Genomic DNA, 17,230 nt, shown 5'->3' with positions numbered 1-17,230 from the left:
TGCCTGCCTCGCCTGTGGTAAACAGAGTGCCGCCGAGGCGGCGGGCTGCTCTCGTGGCCCCGCGTTCGGCTGGAGAGTCGCGAGCCCGCGGCGGCGAGAAGACCAGCGCGGGAGCGAGCCCGGCCGGGGGAGGCCCGGCGGCGGCGGCGGCGCTCCGCGGGCCCTGTCCCCGCCGGCGCCCTCGTCCTCGCCCTCGCCCTCGCCCTGAGGCGGTGATGTGGCGGCGCTGAGGGCCGACGGGCGCGGGAGCGGAGCGGCGGCGGCGGCGGCGCCATCATGGCGGAACCGGCCGGGAGCCCCCCGGCGGCCGAGTCCTCCTCCGCCTCTTCGTCGGTGGCCGCCTTGGACCCCGAGTTCCCCCCGCAGAGCCGGCCGCGCTCCTGCACTTGGCCGCTGCCCCGGCCCGAGCTGGTGGCCGTGGCCGAGCCAGAGCCTGGCGACGCGGCGGCGGCGGCGGCGGCGGCGACGAGTCCTGAGGAGCCGGGCGGCGGCGGCGGGGACGTCTCCGGGGCCCCGGCGGCGGCGGCGGCCGGCCCGGGCAGCGGCGGGGCGCGCAAAGGCGGCGGCGGCGGGAGCTCGGGCTCCGGCGGGGCGCGGCGCAACGCCTGGGGCAGCCAGTCGTACGCCGACCTGATCAGCCAGGCCATCCAGAGCGCGCCCGACAAGCGGCTGACCCTGGCGCAGATCTACGAGTGGATGGTCCGCTCCGTGCCCTACTTCCGCGACAAGGGCGACAGCAACAGCTCTGCCGGCTGGAAGGTGAGGCCTTTTCCGCGGGCGGGGAGGAGACCCCGAACCCCCCCCCGCGGTTCGCGCTTGGCAGCCCGCGACAGCCCCGCGAGGTAGGCCGCCTAGGCGCTGCCCGCGGACTATGGGGAAGAACGGCCCTCAAGAAAAGCCCTTTAGCTGCTTAGCCGGCGCGGCCTCTTCCTCGCGCCCAGGGAGGAGCCCGTCCAGGATTAAGAGGGCTGGCGTGTACCGCACAGTCTAGAGGGCACGATACAAACGGGGGGAACGACAGCTTTCCTGGCCACATTTCCAGTCTGCTCTGTACTGGTTTTTCTCCTGAAGGAATGCTTGGTGAGTTAGGCGTCTGCTGCGCACTTTCCTTTCACCACTCTACATTATCAGGTTGGCAGAAAACTTTCCTGCAACGTGGAAGTTAGCCCGTTGTTGTGGTTGTTGTTGTTGTTTTAATATATTGGGTCCTGAATGATAAAACGACTGCATTGCCAAGATGCCACCCTTTTCCTGAATCACGGCAATAGTAATGGAAGGCAGTATATAGCGCACTTTTCCCAACTCTTTTGGCAGGATAAAAAAAACCACAGGAATTCTGCTGATAAATTCTAAAAAGTGGCAGGAACAGTCCGACGTTTTGAAGGTTTTTGCAGGTGCATTGTGGAGATTCTGGCATTATTTCATCAGAAAACAGCTTTTAGTGCCAGCTTGCAAACCTGTTGCGTTGTACAGAAAAGTGCTCTGGAAGGCAGGGTAGAATGGCAGCCTTTGGTTCACCACTGAGTATCCACAGGTCCCTCCGGATATTTGGAAGTGGACAGCACATCTCTGGGCTGATGTGCAGTAGTCCCTGCCTATGTTGACTGTCTAAGTTAGTTGGAATGGGGATTTTGTTTAATCTGGAGCTCCAGGATAAAGGGCTCTTCTGGAAAAATAGGGCACTTCTGAGCAGGTGCAGAATGCTGGCTTCAGCAAGGGTAGGTTTGCTACTCTCCGAGCCCTGTAGATTGGTTTGAGTGGTGGTTTTGTCATCTTTCAAGGTTATGGATGGGATGAACGTGAACTCTTCCATTCTGCCAGGTAGGGCAACTGCTTTCTTTTCGATTAGGGAGGGGAAGGGTAAAGTCACAAAGGAAGGGACAGGACACCAAACAAGCTGAGCTTCAGACTGCCTGACTCTGTGGCTGTTATAAGTTGCTGAATGCTTAGGCAGTTGCTTGGCCTTGATCCCATTTACAGCGGACACGCTGGAACTCTTTAATCTTAACCCTTGTACGAGTTTCAGCCCCAAGTTGAAAGGACAGTGGATTCAACTCCATGCGTACTGGCAATATTGACTTCTGCAGGGTGTCTCTGGGCATAGAGGTCTGGGATTGGTTGAGCCTCCTTTTCCCTCTCACCTCACTGCCCTGATTATTGCGATGTCCCAGATACAGTGCAGTGCCACTCCAAGGGCAAAGTAGCATGCAGTGGTTCACCTGATCAACAGAACGGCTTTAGGGGATCCTTCCCTGGTTGCTGGAAATTAGAAAGAGGACAAGAAAGCTGCTTCTTGTAGGCCTTGAAGAAGGTCTAGAAATGTCTGCAGGCTTCTCTCTCTGTCTCCTCTCTCCCCAAGCTCTGAAAAAGTAAATTTAGCATAGGGGATTTTAGGATTTGGGAAGAGATTTTCAGCTTTGTTCTATTTTGTCCATTGCATGTTCAGTCTGGCAGATTATTGTTAGACCTGGATATAATAAATAACTGCCTAGCTTGTCTTGCTGCGAAGATGTCTTAAATCTTCTGCTTACCTCCCCATTACTAAAGATGGGTACTGAACAGCCACTGAAGGGTGGACTTTGGGAAGCTGTGCGGCAGATGACTCCCTCCCCCCCATGTTGTGCTCTCTTCTTTCCTTTCCTCTTGAGCTTGACCCTCCAGTTCACTTTGTTTCAGCACTTCCAAGAAAAACCACTCCCTGCCCCCTTTGTAAATGTTCTCAGCTGTTTCTTGGAAAGGCAGGAGTCCAGTCTAGGACTCTAGGCCAGTCTACTGCAGAAGACCAAATGTCACACAACATTTTCAGTCCCAGGCTTCAGTTCTTTGTCACCCAGCTGTGCCGATGCTTAGTATAAATAACTCCTTCATAGCGTGCATTCCTAGCCCTCACAACCCTTCTTTCAGAAAAGGAGCTCTGAGTCGAGAGGGGACATGTCTGTTCTGCTCTGAGGAAATGTGGTATGGCTGGAAATCTTTAAAAAAGAAGGCTCTTTTAAACATGACTCGTATTTGTTTGAAAAGTGGGCAATGCCAGCCATAAAGGCAGTTGACTCCTTCAGTGGCTACTCTTCCCTCATTCCTGTTCTGAGTACTGGAATAGCGCCACATGCATGAATTAATCCACTTTTTGAGAGCACACATATATAGTAAAAAAAAAAAAAAATTGGTTTGCTTTGGCTGGAAATGAGATAACTGTCATTAGTAAGCATAGGAAGCATCTGCAAAGGTCTGCCATGTTCCTGTATAGTGAGAAGCTTTTTAGCCTTTGTTTAGGGTAAGTTCTCTGTTGATGTTAAACATATGCTTGTGGCTCATGCTCACAGGGTGTCATAAGCATTTGGCATTGCTGTCTGCTCTTTTGGAATGTAGGGATTTATGGGTGACACTCTTTTGGTTGGAACAGAATTTAAAATCACAGTGGCTCAGCCTTTTTTTCTTAGTGGCATGAAGATGTGAATCACTAAGGTTTGATTAATTGGAGTTCTAAAGGCAATTACTGAACAATATATTTTTTTTTTACAGTATTTGGCTACACTTTATTCTTTATAGCACTATGTAATTTAAAAAGAGATCTCCTCTGAGGTACAGATGGAAGAAGCACATCTCTTGGCCATGAGACTGAGTATGATTTGGAATTTGTGGCATGAAACCCTGTACTGGGCTTCTCCCGTGCAGATTGCAAAAAGAAAAAGACAAAAGACTCGATTTTTCTGCTTGCTGTCATAGCTTAACGTGAAGATGTGCCAAACTTGCTCTAATATTCCTTTTCCGTCTCTTCAGAGGAATATTGTAGATTGCTGATGGCTCTGAATGCTTGGAAATGGCTTGATGGATTTTTCTCCTGTCTTTGTGGTATAGAATTTAAGAATTAACTGAGTTAAAAGGAGAATATTCAAATGATGTAACACAGTGTAGTTGTACATATGTGTTTTCCTATTAATGGTTTATGAGTACGTATTTTACGTTTTTCTGGTTTTGAATCCTACTTAGACAAACCTACACTTTGTATGAAGTGGAAGTAAGACAGCATCCTGGACTTTTTGGAGGGACTAGCCTCTTGCAAGCTTACAAGGGGGAAAGGGTGTGTTTCTGTGCTTTTTCCCCTTAAGAGCCTGTTTGGTTCTGGGCTGAGCAGGGATGAGGGAGGATACACTGCATCCTTCCTCTTTCAATACCCTCCCGAATTTCCAGTGCTCTGTTAAATGCAGAGAAGGTGCGGTGTTTTGGAAAAGCACCAATAGGAAGGTCTGACGTCGTTTTTAGAAAAATTTGTAAGCTCTTACAGTCCTTAACTGTAAGTATGCTAACTATAATGGCTGGGTTCATACAACTCTCTAAGCTTAATATAAGCAAGCCATATTATGGCTCTGGTTGATATATGAATCGAGCCAGTGACATACAAGGGCAGTGCTTCTCGGTACACCCAGTTGGCCAGGTTTCTCACTGCTGCTAGGTTACTGGCTACTGGTACTAGGAGGAGGAGGAGGTTTCACTGGTGAGGGATAGGGACAAAGATGAGGAAGCAAATACAGTTTCAACTTACAGGTAGTGCCCAGTTTAAGAACGAGTTCTGTTCCCAAGGTCTGTCCTTACATTGAATTTGTATGTAAGCCGGAACAGTATTATTGTATAAGTAGTATTGTGTATTTGACTTGAATTTTGCTACAGTAGGCTCTGTTAACTATGGGTCATCTGTAACCCTGGCATTCTTAAGCCAGGGACTCCCTGTGGTGATATTTCAGGGCACTTATGCTAGAGAATGCAGAGAGAATATTATCAACCAATGTTTCCTGACTGAAAGAGTAGATTAAAAAACAGGGTGTGCTTAACTGAATCAGAATAGGACAAACATGCCCCACCCCAAAGCCAGTTGGGTTCAGAGTCCCAGCGGGCACTTTCCCACTCCCTCTTCATGCAGCTCACTGCCTGCTCCTTGTAACCCAAGTAGAATTATCTTGGAAGGCTTCACTACCAGTTCCTGAAGAAATGTTTCCCCTTGAGAGCACGTGCAGAGGCAGACTGGAGCTGTAGCTCCTTCCCAGTGGCTTTCACTTTAACTCCCAGGATCCTGAAGCTGGCAAGAATCTAATTTTCACTGACCATAGATAATGCTACTCAGTTCAGTATCTATTAACTTTATGTAATCTGCCACTTAAGGATGATCTCCAGCTTTGCTGATATAGCCACCCTATTTATTTCTGGTTTCCACTCAACAAAGAACAAGATTCTTTTGCTTAATATGTATTGGAAACATCCAGGTTTCTGCTGGATGTTTATACTTTCAGAAATAGGACTTTAAGTCATTATGTGCTGCTTCTCCCCAGTCATCCTGAATGTAACTTGAAATTTGCATCATACCTCGTACAGCTTAATCCAATGGTGTACTATCTCTTCCTGTTTTAAGAGTCTGATGAAACACACACTTTCTCTCCCTGTCAACCCTACAAGGTAGACCAGATTAAGAAACAGGTGCCATGTAGGCCTAAAGCTACTTTTATTACAATGACTATAGTAACACAATCTTGCAAGTCTGAATGTGCTTCTCCTCCTCCCTCTTTTATCTTTATGTGAATTAGGGGGGTGCCTGCCTTAGGCATTTTTGGAATCTCTGCCTTAGTATGGGTTTAAGCCATGTTTATCTGTTTGTTGCCTTGGTAATGGATCTTCTTTTTCTCTGTCAAGGTCATCTTCTCTGCTCTCTACACTCCCTTACCCTTAATGCTCCTTTTTTCTAACAGCTGGCCTGCTGAAGAATTCTGGAGGGCTTAAAACCTTGCTTACTACTTCATTATATTTTGGATGTTCCCAGTTTGGGGAAAGCAGGAAAGCAGCTGTCTATCTAGGTTGCTGAAAGTCAGTCTCACTTAAATGAAGACTCCTTAGCAAGCTTAACAGTGATAGAATGGTAGTGGAATAGGTCCTGTCATGGATTGATGACTTATTAAAGAACACGATGCAGACAATAGACATAAATGGTCAGTTCTTGCAGTCAAGTGAGCTGTATAGGAACCTCTGCTTTATAACTCTTTCATATGTCATCTGGAGTTGGGAATCACTAAATTGTGTTTGCATAGATCAATAGGATATTTCAAACAAGAAGTAACTGCGGAATTCAAAGGGATTAATTATTTCAAAAGTAGTTCAGGGAAAGCAAGAGTAATTTACATTAGAGGGGAAAAAAGGCAAAATAAATACAGGTAATCCTCAGTTAACAACAGTAATTGGGACCAGAATTTCCATCGCTAAGTGATGCGGTCATAAAGTGTGATGTCATGTGACCACATTGCTTAGTAACGGTAATCCTGGCAGTCCCCATTGCTGTCATTAAGTGAGGTTTGTGGGTCTTTAAGCAAAGATCTTGCAACATCCTGCCAGCTCTGAACAACCAAAGTCAGTGGGGAAGCTGGCAGGAAGTTGCAAGTCCCAGGTGGCTTGCAAGCAGGCTGGCAGGCAGGTAAGTGGCTGCTTTGGGGTGGGGAGGGCGTGTGAGGGTCTGGCGTGGCACAAGTGCAGCGAGGCTTGGGGTGGCTGCTGCGGTGCAGGGGAGGGCGTGCAAGGGTGTGCAAGGGACTGGTGGAGCACGGCATGAGCACAGGGAGGCTTGGAGTGGTTGCTGCTGGGCATGGGAGACTTAGCTGAGCAAGTTGCAACCTTCCCTGCCAGCTTCCCCATTGACTTTGTTTGTGGGAAGCTGGCAGGGCAGGTTGCAAGCGTTGATTATGTGACGATGGGACGCTGCAAGCGTCAGAAGTGCAAACCGGTTGCCAAGTTCCCAGATCGCAATCATGTGACCGTGGGGATTGCTGGGACAGCCAGAACTTTGAGGAACAGTACCACTTGTTCAGCACCATTGTAACTTCGAACAGTTGCTGAACAAGTTGTTAACCAAGGACTACCCCGAAATAAATATTCCTAAATCTGCTAATGACCTGCTGGGACCAACCAGAACAATCTAGTGAGCAGTGTAAATGGCAAATTCTGCATAAAATTATGTGGAGAAGAGGGCTAGGGAAAAGTTGTTTCCTGTTTTGTCTAATGCTAGAACCCAGGGTCATCAGTGTGGCTGTGGAAGCCGTGAGTTGTCGTCTACATCTGGCAGGCAGGCTGCCCTCAGAACATTAGATTCTTGTCTCTGGTTTCTGCTGCCAGGCACAATATTCCTTGGCACCTCACTAACATATCGGTTTTCATGGGGGGGGGGTCTTGTGTTGAGCTTTTCCAGCTCCGTTATAGAGGGCAAATTTCTTCCTTGGCAGGCAGTAGGAGCTTGCAATTTGATACAGGAGGTGCCTTTCCTTCCTCCCAGGAATGTCTGAGTGTTTGGCTCATCAAACCATCATTTCCTGTCTGTCCTGGTGAGGACAGTTTGCCCCAACCAGCTGCCAAACTCTTGTAGGTTTGGAAACTCCTGAATGAGTATCACCATCCTACCATTTTAAGATCCATTTTAGAGGATAACCAGTCTGTACTATCAAAATAGTGTTTACTTGTAGTGAACAGAGACATGCTTTTTAGAGAGATAATTGTTGCTGTTTTTCCATCACTTGATATCCTGAAATAGAGTAATGGTTCCCAAACTCGTAGCTTTCCAAGATGGTGTGTACTCAAGTAATCTAGACTAAGAAACCCACAACAGAAAGTGCGGGGGGTGGAGTAGATATATGTGCTAAGAAGACAACAGAAGCTCTTTAAGTGGTAAAGAGTGTTCTAAAAATTAATGGTCTTTAAAAATTGATTCATCCTCCCCCCATGAAATTGCATAGTACAAAAATTAGTTTTTAGAAAGGGGGTGTCAGGTAACATGCTTTGAGCTTGCAGTCCTCAACTTCTGTTAAACATTTAGTTAAAACAGTTGAGCTTGTTCATGGGGCTCCGAGTTTTTTTTACCTTTTTTTGTGGGGGGGGGGATAAGGTTTGTTTAAGTATTGATTAAACATTTTGCCATGAATGTGGGGTCAGATTTAGTGATTTGAACCTGGACATTTTTAGAACCTTCTGGCTGGGTTCACCCATTACACTAAACCATATTTTGGTAAACTTTCATTTTTGTTTTAAAGCCATAATTGATTAGCTTCATAAACATGGTAAGCTAACAACAAACCATAATACAGCTCATCACAGTGTGTGAACATTGTTCTTCTAACTCTCTGTCCTAAAGCATTTTGCTTTTCTGTGACTTGTGAATTTTTTATTTTATTTTTTGGAGTGATTGTGACTCCTTCCACTCTTTTGCACCCAAAAGCTATGTGGTCCAGTAATACGGCACTTGTTTGCCCGTCGAAGACAGTCCTCAGAACCTCCAAGGACTGTAAAAGATACCCAGTGAGATTTTGGATCTAGACAAATGAGCCAAGGCTCTGACTTCGGTGTACGAGAGCTCCCTTGGTCCTGACGTGGTTTGCAGTGCTAGTGGAGAGCTGACTTCCTCTTTGTTTGTGCTGTTCCTTCATTCCTTGGGTTGGCTTTGGGTTTTGCAGTCTCACAGAAGCCAAGGCTTGCAGTTCCAGAGCCGCTCTGCTCTTGGGCCAAAGAGCACACTGCGGTTCTGGCAGACGAGGCCTCTTACCCAGAAGCGAAACCTTACTAGTATCCTTAGGAAGTTACATGCTGTTCCAAACCTCTTGGTCTCAAGTCACTCTGAAATGGAGCCAGAATCTTCTGGTTATGCAATTAGGTGGCATCCACCATTCCTTCTGGGGAGAAGGGGTGACTGTTGCTGGCCAGGTGCTTTGCTGACTCCTGCGGGGTGGAACTCTGAAGCAATTCACGGCCTGCGAACCATCAGGCGGGGAAATGAGCATCCTGTTCTAAATCAAGAACAGTCAGGGATGAGCTATGGTTTATATTTGCCCGATTACAGGGATTGTAGAGAAGAAGTCTGGGAGCCAAAGAATTCTTTGCTGGAATTTGAAAACAGCTTTGTGGCTTGGAATCCATGAACTTCTGGTTCTGTAGTTAGTGGCCAGTTGGCAAGATCGCTTGTGCTGTCACAGCCAACAGACAGCTAGTAACATTGGTTAGGAGGCAGAGGCAGAGGCAGAGCCAAGCCAAGGCAGCTCAAATTTCAAGGTAGGCGTAGCCCTAAGTGAGATTTGTGCATACTCCATGTTGCTTGGGTGGATAACAGTGATCCTGTGATTTCTGTCATTAGCCTGATGGAGTTTGGATAGAAGCTGTCCAGTCTGTTGCTTGCCGTCCTGTTCCCCACACGCCTGGCCTGGAGACAGATGAATGCTCTTCAGAATGAATTACATTGGCTCTGTTCATACAGAGTGCTAAACCATAATGCACCTTGTTTGCTTTTGGTTTAATGTGTTGCATGCATTCAGCATGCTGTTGCTTATCTAACTAACCATTGCCTAGCGCAGTGTGTGAACCCAGCCATGGAAAAGCCAGCACGGAAATGAAGTGGTAGAATTCTTGCAATTCTTTGGCCTGCTAGGATTGCAAATGTCCTGGAACCAGAAAAGTTTCTGATCCCTTTGTTGTGCAGGAAACAACAAGAAAAGAAAAGGGCAAGGAAACTTCTGGGAGAGAAAAAGGGTCGAAGGATACAAATGGAGCCCTGGCAAGGAAATTGGAGGGCTTGCTTGTGGCCTGCTTTGCCTCGTGGCTTGGATACCTCTATTCTGTTTCTTTTTCTTTTTTCCCTTTTATTGTAATGTTACGAATCTTGATACGTTGTATTATTTCAATGCAGTAATGTTTATATAATATGATTAAAAATGATTAACATTCTATTATTTAAAAAGCTTAAAGTATTGAAAATAAAAAGAGAAAAGGATGTCAATGTTCCAAGTAGAAGATTATTAACTTTTCATCCAAAGTTGAGTATAAGATAAAAAAGAACCACTGCAATTCACATCAAAGTACTAGTTTTATGATAATAGTTGCAGTCTTGAACTAAGATCTCCATTGTATTACTTAATGTGTGTGTGTATATATGTTGATAAAAGGAAATAAAAGGTAGGCGAAGCAAATTTAACAAAAGTTAAAATACCTAAAAAGTAAGGGGGGAAGAGAAAAAGGAAGTAATAGTAATAATTTAAAAAAAAGAAAAAAAAACCTATTGATTTCTGTCTGCCCTCTTTTTATACATTTGCTAATGTGCAATATTTGTAAGCATTCAGTCCCCCTTAAAAGTCAGACTGTAGGTGGTTATATTTGCCATACTGCATTATGTATGGTATATACGGGAACCATTCTTGCTTAAATTTAAAGTTCTATTGTTTAATATATAGTATTGGTTTTGTCATTGCTACGTATTCTCCAAGTTTAGGTTCCCAATCAGATATTGTCAGGATTTGTGTTTTTCGTTCAGTATTGAGCAAAGTTTATTCTTGCTGCTGTAAGCATGTATCTCATTAAATTATGATATTTCTTGTTAATTTTTCCTGAGATTATGCCTAATAAGAACACTTCTGGTTTCAATTCAAATTTAAATTCCAGAATTTTCTGCATTATACTATGTCCTCTATCCTATTTGTGTAGGTTTGAATACAGCCCCAAATTAGAAACAATTTGAGCTCCTCGCAACCGTCTTGAGAATTAAGAAGTATCACTGACTTCTTGCATTACAGTAGAAAGTTAAATTGACTCTATTACACTGATATCTGTGCATTATTTTTCTAACTGACCTTTATATAACCTGGCAGGCATATTGGTAGCCTTTTCTGTTAAAAGAGGCCTCTCTGACTCCTCCCCACCAAGTTTATGTACCGTGGATATGGGGGGAGAAATACAGCGAACAGGGGCGTTCGGTAAGACTTTCTATGAAGTCCGGTACTTGGTCTCAGAACGTGCTTGGCAACATCCTATACGTTAATTTTAAGTATATCATATCACCTGGTGGGTATTTGGAGTCTAATAAGATCTGACAAGCCTAAAGTCCACAGATTCCTGCTGTGGGATGGTGGGAGCAGACTGATAGGCAACCTTTTCTGCCCAAAAAGGGCAGGGAATTGTAAATGCATACCTAGAAGGGTAAGAGGGCTTCCTATGGTCCAGGAGCCTCAGGCTGCTGCCTAGTTGTCTAACAGAGTTTATGGGACTGACCTAACAGTCTGTCCTTCCCACTTTATCTCCAGAACTCCATCCGACACAATCTCTCTCTGCATAACAAGTTCATTAAAGTGCACAATGAAGCTACTGGGAAGAGCTCTTGGTGGATGCTCAATCCAGAAGGTGGCAAAAGTGGAAAAGCTCCACGGCGAAGAGCAGCCTCCATGGACAATAGCAGCAAGCTGGCCAAACTCCGTGGGAAAACACCCAGGAAGAAACCAGCCATGACAGTTACTCCAGAACCGACAGCTGACAGCCCAGTCTCCCAGTTTCCCAAGTGGCCTGGCAGCCCTTCTTCCAGAAGCAATGAGGACTCTGATGTATGGACCAGTATCCGGCCTCGAACCAGTTCGAATGCCAGCAGTGTGGGGCTTTCTTCAGTTCTGACAGAGCAGGATGACCTTGCTGATGAGGAACTCCTCCCTACACTTGTTTACTCCAGTGCATCCAGCAATGTGCCTCCCACAGTGACAGAGGAGCTGGAACTCATTGATGGCCTGAACCTAATGTCAGCTAGTTCCTCCTTGCTGTCAAATCAGCAGCCAGTTTCAAGTGGTGCGACCCAGAGGAATCCCAATTTCTCCTTGCGAGCCCCAAGCTCAGCTGCTCAGACCTCCTCGTTTGGCAGCTCCCTCTTCAGCCCCATTGATCACTTGCTCCCCAGCTCTGCCAGCCATTTCTCGCAGTCGCTGGAAGAACTCCTCACATCCAACTCGCCACCAGCCAGTGATGTGATGATGACACAGGTGGATCCAATTCTCCCACAGAGTGGAAGCAGGTTGAACAACCAGAGTTACCTGCTTCTGGGGGACCAGCCATCCAAACCCAAGATGAGCTTGGGAAATCTACTCAGAAAGCCTTTGGAGCAGCCGCTGGAGTCCGTCAGTGCCACCGCTTTGCCATCTGCCTTTACTATGGTGGCATCTTCTCAGAACCCTGTTGGCCTGTCCACTTTGAAGACCTCAGGCTCAGCACAGTCTGCCCAGGTGGTCCAGCTGGGCACCCAGCCCTCTCTGTCTGCTACTTTCCCAACCTTTGATGGGAATCAGGATAAGCTGCCCAATGACTTGGATGTTGATATGTACATGGAGGACCTTCAATGTGATGTGGATTACATAATCAGCACCGACCTCATGGATGGAGAAGGACTGGATTTCAACTTTGAATCCATTCCATCTACTCCTAGCTACCCTAGCACGTCCCAGGCTTCCAATCATAGTTGGGTCCCCAGCTAACTTCAGATGGACAAAGGTATGTAAATGCTGATTCTGGATTATAGGCCAAATTGAAATCTGCTCATCCCACCCCACAGCCAGCAATTTGGTCCTGCAAATTTATGGAAGATTAGATCCCTGCCTCCTCCTTTTTGCAGTATTTCTTGGTTCAGAAACACATGGGCGAGCCCCCCTTCTTTCAGGCAGAAATACTTCCAACTGCTATTAGCCAGCAGGACATTCTCTACCAGTTCTGTAAAGGGATGAAAAGAGGTTCAGCTATTACAATGCTCAGTGAGATTTCTATCCTTTGGGTTAAACTAAATGCCGTTTGGTTTTGTTTAAATGTCCATTAAAATGAAAGTAGCTGCCGTACAGGAGGAGGAGGACAGATGATAGAGGAAAAAGTCCGTGCTGTTCCTGCTTCTATTTGCATTGGGAGAAAAATTTCCTGTGCAACCATTGAAGTGTTCCTCCCAATAAAAACAGTAGTTCTGGGATAAAGTAGACAAGTGGAATTGGAATCGGAAATGTCATAGTTGAAAGAGCTAAATGGCTCAGTTTGGGTTCTGTTTTTGCTTGGTTTGGTTCATATGTCAGCTGTTTTGTTCGTTTGTTTTTAATGACACTTTTTCCCCCTCACATACTAAAATGTTTCACTGTTATTTCCAAAAAATGAAAGTTTGGTTTGGTGGCAACCAGTTGGCCATTTGTAAGTGAGTAGCTCTAATCATAAGATATAAAAATTAAACAAATAAAGGACTGCCTTCTGCAAATGATCCTAGGCAGGTTTGTGTCTTGGCAGACGATGGTTTACTGACCCTAAAGTTTCTTTACTGTAAGCAGGACAGCAGCTTAAACAGTTGCTCTGCAGCCAGTATCATAGGGGACTCTCAGCTCTAACTACTGGAGGCTTCACGCAGTGCTGATGTTCGGAGCCTTGCCCTCTCTTGAGATGGGCGTGGCAAGAAATTCAGTCTTTTACCTGAGGGGAGAATAGGCAACTTGGAATCCAACTGGGGGGAAAGTAAATATCCACCCCTTTCCTGGTACACCTTCTCTAACTTTGGTTGCCCTGAAGAAAACTAAACACTTTTCTTTCTGCTCCTACTTTCCCCCCCCCCCTTTCCCAGTGCCCTTCTGCTTCTGGAGCTTTTGCACACCCAGAAGAGTCTGGAATGCCAGGAGCTCTTGGTGCCTGTCTTTGCCTTGCGAGTGAGCTGGGAGCAAGAGGCAAGCTGCGGTGGGAAGAGAGAGATCCTGTTAAGTGCCACGTCTTTTCATGAATCCAGCATAAGCCCTCCTCCCAGCAGGAGCCTCAGAAAAGCCTTGGAAAGCGCTTCACCACGGCCAGACTCTTCCTGCCCTGAAGAAGCATTTTTCAAATTGATGTGCTTCAGACCCAGCCATGATAGGTCTGTGCTGTCTGAACCCACCAGCCGATTTCTGCCTCATCTGTTGTTGGACTTGGTACGCTACGCCTCAGTTGGTGGGACGATGGTCAGCCAGTCTTGGGGCTGCTTGAGTGGAGAGGTCCTGTCCTTTGTGCTCTTGTCCTGTTCCCGAGAAGAGCAGGTGGGGGGAAAGCCAGCTGCCCTATGTAGTGAGGAGATTGCTGAGCTCGTTCGTGCACATCCTGGCCAAGAGGCCCTTCTGGGAATCAAGGCCTAGCCTGGCCTTTGGAAGGCCCCACCTGGATGTGGTCACTGAAAGCACTTTCCTGAAAGCGCGACTGCCCTCGAGCAGGTGCTAAAAGCTGTTGCTGAGAAACCAAAACGCCTTCTCTGGGTTTGTTTCTGTGCTGCAGTAGAGAAATAGGAAACCCGGATCTGGCCTTAACCAGAGCCCTGATCAGTGTCGAATTTTTTCTTCTTTTTCTAACCTGGAAAGGCATTTTATACAGATGAACTATTTTGGTGGCGTTTTCTATCTTTCCCTCTTTAATATGGACAGGGACAAGGCTTTTTGTGGTAGCCTTCAGCCCATTTTACACATCTCCGCGTTGAGTGCCTTTTCCCCCCTCACTTGGCCTGTCAGCAGCTGTGCTATTCCAAGTTGTATCCAGAATGAGAGGGCAGCTTCTTGGGTGCTTTATAGCTGGGCAGGGAGGAGGGAAAGGGGCACCAAGCTAGCCTTGTTCTTTGGAACTGGGGTAGGTGAGGGGGCTGTAGATAAATACCTGTAAAGTTAGCAGCAGATTAACTAGAAGCTTTTGTTAAACAAAAAAGGGGGGAGGGGGGGGAAATCCTGTCTATATTTTAACAGAAAATCCTATGAAATGATTGACTAAAAGTAAAGGGCCTTTTCTTACAGCTTTGTAAGTTTTGATACCAGAGAGAACACTAAAGCACACAATGCTGGGAATTGATCTGAAGATGGGATGATGGGAAAATGGGTGGGGGCAAGGGGTGGTGTTTAGATAAGACTCAGAGGCCCCTCCTCCAAGGAAGGGGGAGTCCTAGCTCCTGGAAGCACAAGGTTGATAATCTTGTATTCCCAGCAGGAGTCTTGGCGTGGTCTAAGCCTTGGAACAGCAAGGTTGCAGCTGCCACTTTGCTACTTTGGAGCCCTTGACCTCTTGGTGCAGAAAGCTGTCTGTGGGAGGGCCACAGCTTACCTCTGTCTGATGACTGACAGCTTGGGGGTGGCTGGGGGTGCTTAGGGTTGACTTTGCTGTGGAGCCCGGTTGGCAGTGCTCAGAGTATAGCTCTGATTGCAGGGTGGCAGTTGCTTTGTCATGGGCATCCAATGTGTTCCCAGGCTGATCTGGCCTCTCCTGCAAAGACCAGGGTAGTTAGCGTTGCAGAAATAAAGTGCGAGGAACTTTTTCCCAGCATTATTCCTCCTCAACAAGGGGAGACGGTGTGGGCTCTATTCTGCCATGGGCACACTTGGAGATTCACCAGCAGGGTTGGAAAGGGAGGGGAAATAAGAGTTCCTGGAAGGGCAGACGACACAGGTCCTTCAACAAGTTCGTTTTCAGACTTCCTTCCATTATCTTCCTACAGTTACTGAAAGCCATTTGTGGTGAGGGTGAGGAAAGGCAAAAGATGTCTGCATGGAAATGTGTGCAGTAGGTTACGCTTACAGCAAACCATAGGTGTATTCGTATCCAAGCCAGCCCTCACAGTTCTTTCATGGAATGGTACTTTTGCAGAAGTTGGCTAAGTTGAAAAGGAAGGGGTGTCAGTTGAGAGAGATGGTGCCCTGGCCTTCCACTGTCAGAAAGCTATTATGCCAGTTTGCTCTCTCCAAGCAAGACCTAGTTAATTATGGGAATATACTGCTCCCCTCCCCTCCTTTGCATGGAGCATTGTAGACAGAAGGGGCCTTGATTAGGATCAGGGAGAAGCTAGAACTGCTGTGGCCCCGAGGCCTTGCGTTGGGCTGCAAGAAGAGATACAGATGTAAGTCACAGCCTGTATATCAGGTGTGTATAAGTCTGTTAAGAATTGCCACGCATCTGATTTTCCCCCTGCAGCTGCACTAATAGGGGTCCATAGGGCATCCTGCCCCATAAAGGTATCAGAACCTTTGGGTTGTTTTTATTCATCTGTACCCTGCGTAAAGGAGAAACCGGTCTTCGTGATATAATATGACCTGTGCTTTCGGGATATCCTGCCTTCAAGGAGAGCATGTTTCTGCTTTGAATTAAAGATGAAGGTAGTTGTCTTCTGTGGCATGAATAATGGGATCTGCTGGGATCCAGGACAAGATGTCTGTTCGATCTTTATGCACAGCCCATGGGGGCTTGCTGAGCTGTTTCCACCAGGATGTTGGTAGGGATCCGGAGTCCTCTAAATGCAGATAGACTTCAACTCCACTTGTGTGCTTTGCTGATGAGGCTTTTGCTCATCGGAGTCCCAGACCATTTGGAGTTGTAGGTCTTCATTTGTGCCTAGCTTGAGGAGAAATCTTCAGGCTGGCCTCTTTCCAGGGCAGAGTGATGAGGGGGGTTGTACCTGCCTTGGTGGAGGCCACAACGTATTTGAATTCTCCTGCTTGTCCCTGGGAGGGATTGGGGGTTCAGAGGGGAGCTGTTGAAGAGCCATTGTGCCTGAGGACTTGACTTCCCCCCTGAATAAACTGTTTATTCTGTTGCTCTGTCCCCTTGAGCAACAGAATCACTGTCCAGGCATTCTAGTGTCTCTCCCTTGTCCCAGCCCCCCTTCCCCTAAGTTTTTGTGGATTTGCTGGAGGGCAAAATGTGACAAATAAACCTTTATAATCATCTGTGTTGGAATAGTTCTTGTTCTTCCCATTTCAAAATTTGCAAGAAAGGTTTCGGCAACGGGAGGGAAGAGATGTCTTTGGAAAGTGGGTTGTGCTGGAGGTCATAAACTTAACATGTAGAGGATTGTGTGTGTGTGTTTAAATCTAAATGCCAGGTAATGGGAAATAAATGTTGGCAGGGATCTAGCATGCAAGTCAATAATACCTGGTTTCTGCTAGAACATCACTGAGTGGGGCAGCAAATAGCAGACTGTATGGCGTTGTGTCTCGATTGCAGCCAGACCAAAGCCTTAATGGAACTCTTAAGTGTGAGCATCCACAGGGTGCACCTGCAATATGAAGCAGTAACTCTAGTCTTGGGGGAGTGGGGGAGGGTCACAGGTGGTAACTTTCAGGCACACATTTTTCTGATGTCTCATAATGGCCAACCAGGCATCCCCAGCAGCTCTAGTGGGCATGAAGAGACAGTCTCATCTGTCTGTCGAAATAACCAGATGCATTCTTGCTGGTGCTAATCCCGTTCTTGGCTCACCTGCCTTACAGTATAGTGGTCAGCATACCTGTTCCTGAAGGGAAGAAGGCTGGGTCTGATAAATCTTACATCTTTGAACACAGCTGGGAAAGGCAGAGTAATCTGCCTTTGCTCCAGCTTGAGGAGGGTGAGGGCGAGCTGCAAGGAGAAAGAAAACAGCATAGCCGCTGGTGGCGCGGCAGAATGTACG

The 17,230-nt window shown here is 46.9% G+C and overlaps 1 protein-coding gene across 1 annotated transcript; it reads left to right on the top strand.

Moving 5' to 3' along the window:
• The first annotated feature begins 3 nt into the window (after positions 1-3).
• Positions 4-16,508, top strand: FOXO4 (forkhead box O4). Its single transcript, XM_088151644.1, has 3 exons — positions 4-759; positions 11,088-12,312; positions 13,409-16,508. The coding sequence occupies exons 1-2, from the start codon at positions 277-279 to the stop codon at positions 12,294-12,296; spliced, it is 1,692 nt and encodes a 563-aa protein (XP_088007770.1). The 5' UTR covers positions 4-276; the 3' UTR covers positions 12,297-12,312; positions 13,409-16,508.
• The last annotated feature ends 722 nt before the right edge of the window (positions 16,509-17,230 follow it).

Source organism: Python bivittatus, unplaced genomic scaffold (assembly GCF_059951505.1).
Source record: "Python bivittatus isolate LINGU-HERP-01145 unplaced genomic scaffold, Pbiv_v1 ctg000670_np1212, whole genome shotgun sequence".
NCBI classification, from domain to species: domain Eukaryota; kingdom Metazoa; phylum Chordata; class Lepidosauria; order Squamata; family Pythonidae; genus Python; species Python bivittatus.
The sequence above is the reverse complement of the archived record's forward strand: the minus strand, read 5'-3'. Positions and strand labels throughout refer to the sequence as shown.

Coding starts and splice junctions, on each gene's coding strand:
- FOXO4 (XM_088151644.1), top strand. CDS start 277: ATGGCGGAACCGGCCGGGAGCCCCCCGGCGGCCGAGTCCTCCTCCGCC. Junction 760..11,087: donor ACAGCTCTGCCGGCTGGAAG/GTGAGGCCTTTT, acceptor CTTTATCTCCAG/AACTCCATCCGACACAATCT.